The sequence below is a fragment of the Cucumis melo genome, chromosome 10 (assembly GCF_025177605.1).
Source record: "Cucumis melo cultivar AY chromosome 10, USDA_Cmelo_AY_1.0, whole genome shotgun sequence".
NCBI lineage: Eukaryota > Viridiplantae > Streptophyta > Magnoliopsida > Cucurbitales > Cucurbitaceae > Cucumis > Cucumis melo.
In genome coordinates, this window is record NC_066866.1 from 16121319 (window position 1) to 16132722 (window position 11404).

An 11404-nucleotide genomic window follows, 5' to 3' on the forward strand; every position below is an offset into this window, starting at 1 on the left:
AGTATTAAGTTATTTGATAACGATTTTGATTTTATTCTATATTTTCAATAGGGAAATTTTCATAAATATAATAAACCACTAAAATATTTTTATTGCTCGTGTAATAAAATCCATAAAGTTAGTCATTTTTTAAATATTCCGAGTTTGTCCTTTCGTCTTTCTTATTCTCTTCGTTGCAATTTCTTCCTATCGTATGTCTTCTTTTTTTTTCTGCTGTGATTTCTTTCCATCGTTTTTCTTCTTTTTCTCTTCTTTTCTTACGATCATGTACACAAAATAGCCAAATCCCCAATCTAAATGATCGTGTAAAAAAATAAATGATCGTCTAGACAAGTTTAGTATACCAAAAGAATTTTAAAAAACTCGTTTAGTCAAATCCGATTGTATATAAAGAATCTTAAAAAAAAAATAAACGATCGTCTAAACAAATCTAAACGATTGTGTACTAAGAGAATCTTGAAAAAATTCGTTCAGCCAAATCTAAACAATCGTGTACCAAATTTTGAAAAAAATCAACGATCAAATCTAAACCGATCGTGTAACCAAATTAAATGATCGTGTAACCAAATTAAACGATAGAATTGAAAAAATAAATAATTTAGATTGGGCTATCCAAATCTAAATGATCGCAAACCAAATATATTATGCGAGTTGTTGACAATGTGGTTGACGGGACATTTTTGGTATTTTCTATTGTGGGCCTATGGATTTTTTTCGTTTTCGGAATTATTCTATATAGTATAAATATTTTGCCGCTTTGTTATGTTTTTGAAAAGACCCCTTTTCAATATTTATTTATTTTTGTCTCATTATTTTTCTTTGATTATAGTTTTAATCTTGGTTAATTTACATAGATGTAACAAAACCTCTAAATATTTATTACCCATATAACAAAATAAGAAAAACCCATGAAACCTAACTATTTTTTTCATAAATTCCATTTATGTTGGTTTTGAATATTGCGGGATGAGTTGCGTACTTCTTTGCTTTTTCTTTGCAATTTATTCATCTCCTCTTCCAGATTTTCTTTCTTCGGGGCGTTTAGAGTATAAGATCTAATCGTTTAAATCTCCTATTTCATCTTCATCATCTTCGATAAGAATTCTAAAGTGTTCAAAAGATTAGTGAAAAATGTTAACAAAACAACTAGGTACCGTTGCATTTCTAAACGATTGCAAACCAAAATCTAAACAATCATGTATATTGTATTATACGATAGTTAGATTTGATGTTTTTCACAATCATTTACATTAGACTACACGATCGCTTACAATAACCGACATGATCGTTTCCCTTTCACTGCAAAATTGTTTATCCTTGCACTGTGATTAGATTATATTATTCAATTGTTTCTGTCTGAAACTTTCTCACCATCGTTTATTATCCAATCGTTTAAATTCGAAGTATTTTTTTCAATCGTTTAAAATGAATTACATGATTGGTATCATGCTATAAATTGTCGTTTAGACTGTAGTACACGATGGTTTATAAGAAGATTACTTGAATAAGACTTTTTAGTCGCTTGTGGCCGATTAGTCGTGTGTTGACTAGAGTGTGTTTTTGGTATTTCACATTTTGGGCTTATGAAATTTTTTCGTTTTCAAAATTATTCTATAGGCCGATTTGTTATATTTTTTAAAGAACCCCTTTAATCTCTAGACAAAAAGCACATTCAAAATCTAGAAAGAAAACTACTTTTTTGACCTTTTAAAAGTTGACATTGGTGTTCATAGACTTGGTTTTTACAGCCAAAAATTAGAGAAATGGAAGAAAGAAAAAAACGTTAATTTTTTTAAAATTTAATTACAGTTAATAGCAGTTAAAGATTTTTTTTTTTTTTTTTGAACCAATAGATTGGTAATACTAAAAGATGTCATAAATTTACAAAGATAATGTCTAGTTTTCTTAAGAAAACATGCATTTTAGTTCTTATGACATTTTTTTTCCTATATTCATGCATCATTAAGACTCATTTGAGAATATATAATAAAGTATAATAAGATTAGTTATGAAATTTTAAGGTAACTATTGAAATATTATCCACAAATTTTATTATTATATTAAAAAGGAAACGATTGATTTGATTAGATTATATTTAATAATAATAATATGGGTGGCCACATTTTCAACAAAGATGACAAATTGTGATCACACTTTCAACATAGTTGACAATTGTGGTTTTGTACTTTATTATTCATGTTTGACCATCTTTTACCATTCCTTCCTATCCCTTTGTTTGTCAATTTTCCATTAAAGCTTTTAATAAATGTCAAAGCATTTTTGGTTCACTCAAATCTTTGCATTCAAAAAAATTGGACAAATTACATGTAGCATTTTTAACTTAGAAAAGTAAAAAATACCCTTGACAAACTATTACTTGACTAGATGTATAACATACAATTTGTAGTGTGAATCTTGAAATTAGAGGTTGAACGAACGAGTATTTTTTATCTTTTAAAATTTCTAGATTCGATTAATATATTAATAATAAAAAGAGAGAAAAAAAAAAACAACTTTTGGCTGTTTCGTTTCTTTTTTCTTTAAATTAAAAAAAAAACAAATATCGCTTAAAATATGAAACCTAACTTATTTCTCGAATCGATGCGACCATGTGACCAAAGTTTTTATAAATCACTACTTAATTGACACATCAATTTTTTTTAATTGATTGTTTTTTGATTCTCCATGTGCCTAATTAAGATTTTAGTAAAATTAATAATTGTAAAATGTTTAAAGATGAAAATAAAAATCACCTTAAAATTATAGGCCATTATTCAAAGTTTATATCATACAAACACAAACATTATTCATAATCCCACATGAAAGAAAATCAGTAGAATAACTAATCTACCTTTAGTTTACAACTTTTTAAAATACGACTACTTCTCATCTTCAATTGAGACTGCTGAATGTGGATATGTACACACAAGGAAAAAAAAAATTATTATGTGGAGTGTGTGGTTATAAAACGTACACTAAAATGTACAAGGTTTGAATTAAGAAGATTAAAAACTTGGGAGATTTAACTTACTTTATCAAGCCAATTAACTAGCTCTTGAGTTGAAGGTCTCTCTTTAGGTACCTTAGATAAGCAAAGACATGCTATATCAAGAACTTCTACCATCACCGTTTCGTTCTTCTTATCGTATACTAATGTGTCGAACACTTCACTTACTTTTTTGTCTTTCCTCATTTGGAACACCCAAGAGATCAGGTCTCGAAGTCCTTTCGGTCTGCACATGTCTATTGGTCTTTTACCTGTCAAAAGCTCTAATAAAACAACTCCAAAACTGTACACATCTCCTTTGTAGGTTGCAACCGAGGATTGTCCATACTCGGGTGGAATGTAGCCCAATGTACCAACAAGATCGGTTGTTACGTGGGTATCATAGGGAAGAATGAGTCTTGCAAGACCAAAATCAGCTAAATGAGCTTTAAAATTTTTGTCTAAAAGAATGTTACTCGACTTTATATCTCGATGAAGGATATGGGGTTCACAGAATTGATGCAAATAAGCCAGCCCCCCAGCAGCCCCCCGAGCAATCTGCAGTCGGGTATCCCAGTCGAGGCAAGACGGACCATCAGGTTTTTCATGTAACCAGTAATCTAAGCTACCATTCTCCATGTAAGAGTAAATTAAAAGCCTGTCGTTCTTATACATACAATACCCCTGAAGAAGAACAAGATTTGGATGCTGAGCACGTGAAAGTGTTTCGATTTCTGCTTGAAATTCTCTGTCCATTTGACCGCAATCACCAGACAATCGTTTTATGGCAACCTTTCTACTGTCAGGAAGAGTAGCTTTGTAAACTAAACCGAAACCCCCACAGCCAATGATATTTTCTTGATCAAAGTCATTTGTCGATTTCAAAATATCCTCCAGCGAGAGACTTCCATTGTCATTGTTTGGGAACAAAACTACCAATCCTGCCTTGACTTCCTCCAAGTCATTATTGTCAATGTTAGACACTTCGTTTTCAGGATCTCCAACTCTTCCCCGAGGTGGCCGAAGCATAAACACAACTACAAATGTTGTGAGAAAAATGATTCCAAAGATAACACCCACGATTATACCTATAAGAGACCCCGTGACCATTCTTGATTTGCGGGTTACTACCAGAGGATCTCCATCAATTGATGCACAGAGATCATCTTGGACACAAAAATTGTTTCCTTCAAAGCTAGAGTTGGCAAAGGTATGAAACTGACCTCCTTTAAGAATCGCTCCATGTAATTGATTGTACGCGACACTGAACTTGGACAAAAAGTTAAGCTTTTGCAGTGATGGTGGAATTATTCCTGAAAGTTTGTTGTGAGAAAGATCTAGAGTCTCTAAACTAACCATCCCAGAGAGGCTGCTCGGAATTGATCCCGACAAACTGTTGAATTTCAAATCAAGAACCATAATCTGCTTAAGATTTCCAAACTCTGGCCAGATAGGTCCACTGAGATTATTAAAACCAAGGTCCAAAGTGGGTGGAAATCTCCATACTTGATTGTACTGCCATCCAGTTCCATTTCTTTTTACGAAAAGAGAAAAATCCGGTGACGCAGGTTCATCAAGCAAGAAGTTTCTGTCAATGTAACTTTTCATTTGAGTAATCTCTTTCGGGATAGTTCCGATGAATGAATTATTAGATAAATCCAAGTAAAACATGAATTGAAATTCACCGAACCAGGATGGAATGTTTCCTCCAAGACGGTTCCATGACAAATCCAAAAACTGCAACTTATTAGAACTTCTCAACCACTGGGGTATCATTCCCTTCAATCCACAATTAGCAATTATAAAAACTTGGAGACTCTTGAAATGCAAGTTAGGATCATCTCCCAACACTTCGCCATGGAAGTTAAAGGTCAGAACCACAGTACTTAAACTCTGACAATGTTGCAAGACATTAAGAGCAGACGAAACATTAACAATGCTCGTATTTGTAAGTGATAAATACGATAGGCTCTGAAAATTTCTAAAGCTTTCAGGGATCTGACCGCCGAGCTTGTTCCTAGCAAGGTTTATGCTTCTCAGTTGCGTACAAGAGGGAAGATTACTAGGTATAAATCCCTGAAACCTATTAGAGCCTAAATCAAGTGTAACCAGGCTTTTCATTGCTGAACAATTAAGATCGAGATTTCCTCCTATTGAATTGTTTCTCAAATTTAGGACAGAGAGTGAAGCAGAGTTTGACAAGGACTTGGGAATCCTCCCACTAAACCTATTAGACTCAGCAACAAAGAAACTCAAATTCACAGAGTTGTAAAAAACATCTGGAATTTCACCAAAAAACTCATTAGATGACAAATCCAACCGAACAAGGCTTGTTAGATTCCCAACAATTCTATTCAAAGAACCAGAAAGCTTGTTATTCTGAACAGACAAATGGGTCAATTTTCTCAATCCAGAAACCTCATTAGGTATCCCACCACTAATAAAATTCGATTCGAGATGTAGTCTCTTCAAAGAAACACACTCGGCAACTTGAAAAGGAAACACACCAAAAAAATCATTGAAACTCAGATTCAGAACCTCAATAAAAGTGGAGTTGATACAAATCCCAAATGGAAGAACACCGTTGAATAAATTACGAGAAACATTAAGAATCCGAAGGGAAGGCAAATGGACGGTACCTGTTGAGAAGTCCCCCAAGAACTGATTAAAGCTGAGATCAAAAACTTCCAAGTGTGGGAGCTGAAACAGAGCCAAAGGAATAGAGCCAGTGAGGGTATTACAGGACAAATTGAGAACTGTAAGGTGTTCGAACCTTGCAATTGAGTTTGGTAATTGACCAACTAGCTTTCTCCCACCAAGCTCAATCTTCACAACCCTCCCAGAAGAGTCACAAGTGAGGCCAGTACAAGTGCAGCAATTCGAGGAACAGTTAGCGTGCAATCCATCGATTTGAGAACTAAAACTACGGTGGAAGTCCTGAAAGGCCTCAGAATCATTGGAATGGCAAATTAAGGGGTCTTGGGAACAAGAGAGATGGAATTGGAGAAAGATGGAGAGGGGAAGAAGGATGGAGAAGAAATTTTGAAGAGCCATTTTGGATTTTGGGGAATTGGCGTTGTGAAGGGTTTGGGATATTGGGAGAAAGAATAAGGAAAAATGGAGGGGGAGAGAGAGAGAGAGATGGAGGAAAATGGAAGAAGTGAAGGAGAAATGGGATGAAAAGGTGTAACGGTGAAGCTCCATTGTCAAAGCTGGACGATGGTGGCAAGAGTCAAATGGTTGGTGGCTGACCTCATCCTCGTCACGTGCGCGTAGAAAATAGACCTTTTTTTTCTTTTTTTTTTTTACTTGATTTAATTTTATATTTCATTTTAAAATTAAAAACTAAAAAGAATTAAATAGATATTGATTTAAAAAAGATTAAATATAGAGTGGTTTAATGATGTTGATGGATGAGTGGAAGTGGAGGGTGGCGGACGGCGGTCATCATGTGTCTGTGTCAATTCTCATACCTTTTTATTTTTCTCCTTCTTTGTGGCTTAATTTTAGGATGGTTGTATTAGTTGTCAAATACATTTACCATATTTGAAAATCTACCATTATTTGGTTTTCTAATTACCCAATACCATAAAAAGAATTCTTCTAAACTTTGTGTTTTCTTTCCCTCACCTTTATAAACTTTTAAATCTTTCAAAACCATCCTTAAACCAATTCAAAAATACTTTCCATCTAGGTTGAATTATTGAAAAATTTCATAAATATCATTTAAAAAAAAAATACTATTATCAATCTAATTTTTACATCAAATTTCTTAGCACAAAAAAACAAAAAAAATAAAATTTCAAGTTAAAACCAAAGTTTTAAATCTCCATCGATATGTAGATATCTCTATCGATATTTTCACATTTACATGGACTAAATGTCCATAAAATAGATGAATCATTATTTCCACTACATCTTAAAACAGTTCATGAATCACTAAAAATAAACATCAAAATCATACTAATATAAATAACATCACATTTACTTATTTGAAAAATTAAAAAAAAAAGTTATTTGATAATTTAAATTTATTTTGATTTTTTTATACTTTGTTTAAAAATATCCATCGAAATCAAAATTTCTGTAAAATTAAGATATATCTATCAACATAATATTTTAAACCTTGTTTAAAACATAAAATCTCGTCAAGTTTTAAAATAAAAATTTCTCCTTAGAACATAATAAACCAATAATCAAACAAAAAAATCTCACACTAATAAATATGTTGGAATATCATTGTGTGTTAATAGTCAAATACATTTTTTATTTAACAATTAATTGTATGTTAATTATAACAATAACTATAGAGTTTGGTTGTGTTCGAGATCTATCATTGTGTGTTAATAGTTAAATAAATTTAAGACTTTGGTTTTAACTTAAAATTTAGGTTTTCATTTTGGTTGGCAAGAAAATTTATGTAAAATTTGGACCAATAAGAGTATTTTTAAACTCTTTTCAAGCTTAAAGGTATTTATGAAAATTTTCAATAGTTAGAGGAATTTTTCAAACAAACTTTAATGATTCCTCCAAAATTAACGGTACGGATATTTTTGAAACATTTATAAAAGTTTAAGGGCATTTTTGAAAATTTTGAAAGTTGGAGAGTATATTTTACGTAAACTATAAAGTTCAAGGGCAATTTTTATAATTTAATCCAAAAATATTTAGGAGCAATTGCAACTATAGTAATCAAAATAAAACTATTATTAAATATAATATAATGTAAAAGAATTTGTAGACATAGTAAAATCTAAATTTAACTTGTGAAGTCTATCAAAGATAAAGTCTATCACTTATAGTATTAGGGTTATATCCAAAATCTCATCATCACTAATGTATAAGCAAATTATTTGTTTAATAAAATAATGAGTTACTTTAGAAATAACTCAATTCAATAAACAAAAATTCAAGATTATTTAATATTAACTTGAACAACATGTAGAGATATACGAATAAGATTGGATATCTTATATTGGTGATACTATCGATACGACTCATTTTGCAATTGTTACAATCATTTCAATCCAAATTGTTTAGGTAGAGACATGCAAGTGAGTGTAAAGACATGCAAGTTATTTCGAATAAGTGTATGAGACATCCTGAGAGAAAGGATGTGAAAAAAGAAAAGACGATGTGAAGAAAAATGCTTAAGTTTAAGTTCTATCTCATAAAGGTAAGCGACACGATAAGAATAATTGGGAGAAGAAGAAGTTTGTGATGGATGCCAAGAGTTAGACGTTTAGTGTAGTAAAGCGGGAAGAAGTACCCTATGCCCAAGGGAATAAGGTAAGGAAGTAGTTGTCATGTTGAAATGGCTTGACAACTCGCTGAGGAAAGTAAATGTCTGTTGCTTTTCAAGAAAAAAAAAGAGTCAGACGATTAAAGAGTTCAACTTTCCAAAGACATAAGGTTCATCTCAAGGAAATATCTAATTGCCGTTGACGTGTAGCCTACGTGTTGAGTTTGGGTTGGCTACATGGTGCAACAAATCAGTAAGGTGACACGTGTAAAGCGTGGAAGTGACCCTTAGAGGCGAAAGACCACTATAAATAAAGCCAAAGACCAAAGGAGAATGGAGATTTTTGTTCGAAAATGTTAGAGTTTCTGGTAAAGATAACAAGAGAAAGTTTTAAGTGTTGAACGGTCAGTTGTGAGAACTGCTAGGCGAGGAAAGGAATCTAAAATCAGGGAAAGAAAGAGTTGAGGCTAAGTATTTTCGTGAGTGACAAAACAGATTTTGAACGTGACTTCTAAATTATTATTTGTGGTTGAATATGTTCTATGCTTGAATACGAGTTTATGAATAAATGTTCATGAATGATTTTTCATAAAGTAAAAGAGCATTTATGTATGAATGAATGGTTGTTGTAACAAAAACGTTTATATTTATGATCTTTGTATTGGAAAGAAATGTTTTATAAATGTGGTGTTACATGTATTTTTTCGTAACTTTGTGATTATGCCTACTACATGACTTCGTTATTTCAGTGATAATTTGTGATAGGAGTAAGCTATGAGCTAATACTCCTTTGTTGTTGATCATGTAGATTATGTGTCGTGGTGTGGTATGATCTATTGCAAGACGCTGGTGGAAATATTAGGTAACTTGCGTGATGTTGGTTGATTATGAATCCCAGATCTCGGCGAGGGAAGAATTTTTGGTCTAGGCAAGGTTGTGATGAGACTTTGGTTAAATGTGAATTCTAGGTCTGAGAAAGATTGAATGTGGCGTGGCGTTGGTGGAAATCTCAGGTAACTCGCGTGAAGCTGGTGGAGTGTGAATCCCAGGTCCAGGCAAGGAGAGAATCCTAGGTCTCGGTGATGAGCATGATTTTCGAGATAATCTAAACGCTAGTGCTTGTGGCACTTGTTGTATTGATGGTTGAATTATTTGTGACTTGATGCGATGAGATTTATATGTCGTGGTTTGACCTTATTATTGTCGAATCTTCTATGTTTTCTTTAAGAAGGTTTTCTCAAACGCATCACTCACTAAGTCCGTTTGACTTATGTTTTAAGTCTTTCCCTCTCTAGGTTATAAGGCGTTGAAGTCAAATGAAGGATGGATCTCAAGCGTGGTAGACTAATTAAGGAGGGAAGACAGAATTACTCTATAGTCTTATGCGACATGATAGTCGTGTCATCTTATCTCACATTTAAGAAGTCGGTACGAAAGCGCATTGCTCCTTAGCACAGAGACTCAACTAAGAAGGAATTCCTAGATTGGTGTGGCCAAGCTTGGAGAGCCAGAGAGCCATAGAGCTGAGTCAGGAAAAGAAAGCCCTAAACGCTGTCCACAAAGTTAGGAGGTTGGGCGGCTGGTGAAGGACGAAGTGACGCCTTTACACCTCTAGGTACCCTGATAACTTATAGAAATACAAATTATAGCCTCTTTTATAGAATAACGAGGTCAAAATTCAGAAGAAGTGTTTCAAAATGCCAAATTATGTTGAAAAAGCACAAGTACTTAAAAATACACTTTACATAAGTATTCATGCTTGATTTACCATGTTTTTAGTGTCTTAATGTAGGAATAGAAACAGAAGAAGAGACTAACGAATCACAGAGGATCTCGCACAAAAGCTACGCAAGAAGAGCCCGTCCGACGAAGACAACTGCTAGGCGAGGATCTACATCATCACGCGAGGAAGGTTCACTAGAAGACAAGAATGGTAATTGGAGATGATGTGACTTGACAAAGGTTACAATTGAGGCTGACACGATCGAAGAATAGAAGTTCTTCACCGAAAGTTGTCTATATAAAGTCTCCTTCTACCTCAAGAGAAAGGAGGTTTGAATGGACCCAAGGGCTGGCTGTGTGAAAAGCCATATGAGTGAGTCCGACCAAACCCTAAAGAAGGGCGGAAAGGAATAGCCTTTCTGTCGTCTGTAAAAGTATTCTTCTTCTTCTATAAGTGAGAGCTTAGAGTATGAGTAGAAAAGATGTCATTCTCCATTTCCTCTAACTTGTAATGTCAATCTCTACACTTTCCAGTTCTGTATTTTTTTGCAATATATTTGTTCATATTGTACAGTGGTCTAAGACCTACATTTTTTAATATATTGCATGTTCATACCTTTTCAATCTATCATTTCTTTACTATTCATCTATCAATGTGATAAGTTCTTGATAGGAAGCTTAGCTAACTCTTATTGCGTTAGTTGAGCTATAATCATCACTTGGCCAATGTTTATCACCAACTACCCAAGTGGGCAAGTAGCAAGTATATGATTAGAGCGTGCAAGGAGGAGTTTGAAGACAAACTCCACCTTGGCAAGATAACTTTCATTATTTGTATTTCGAAAGGAGAACAAGTATGGGTATTAGGCGTCGAGAGGTTGTCACCCTTAAAAGAGAAGTTTTATAAGCCTTATAAGTGAAACCTTTAAAATGTATCTCGCTTAACCAAGTTTAGTCATTTGCATCCCGAGAGGCGAGCAAGTGTGGTGTTTAAGACACTGAGAAGTGCTTGTCCTAATCATAAGTTAGTTATTTGAGATACATCACATCAAGGCTCTCGAATGGCCTAAACGCCTAGTAACGCAGAGAGTTCTTTCATTTGCTATTATACAAGTTGGTTTGTAATTCCATCTTGCCTCCATCTTTAGCCTCTTTTATAGATCCTCTAGTGTAAATAAATAGTTATAGTTTAACCTTATACTTCATCATACTATATAGATAATTCTTTTGTGCCACCTGAATGATGAGCGAGAATCCTAGCACTGATCTTTGATATCAATTTCTTGTGTTCGACTCTGGATCATCCAGATAAACCTATTGTTTCGCTTATACTTGGGCAAGCAATAGGAAAACTTGTAATCAATGAGGACTTAGTTTTCATGCGATAAAGAGATACATAGTGAGTACTTCAGATATAATGATCATGACCGATGAATTAATGCATAGAGTTAATT

The 11404-nt window shown here is 33.4% G+C and overlaps 1 protein-coding gene across 1 annotated transcript; it reads right to left on the reverse strand.

Moving 5' to 3' along the window:
• Positions 1 to 2737: 2737 nt before the first annotated feature.
• Positions 2738 to 6208, reverse strand: LOC103499115 (phytosulfokine receptor 1). The gene has a single exon (XM_051090685.1). It carries the CDS (start codon positions 6188 to 6190, stop codon positions 3023 to 3025), a length of 3168 nt encoding a protein of 1055 aa, XP_050946642.1. The 5' UTR covers positions 6191 to 6208; the 3' UTR covers positions 2738 to 3022.
• Positions 6209 to 11404: the final 5196 nt, after the last annotated feature.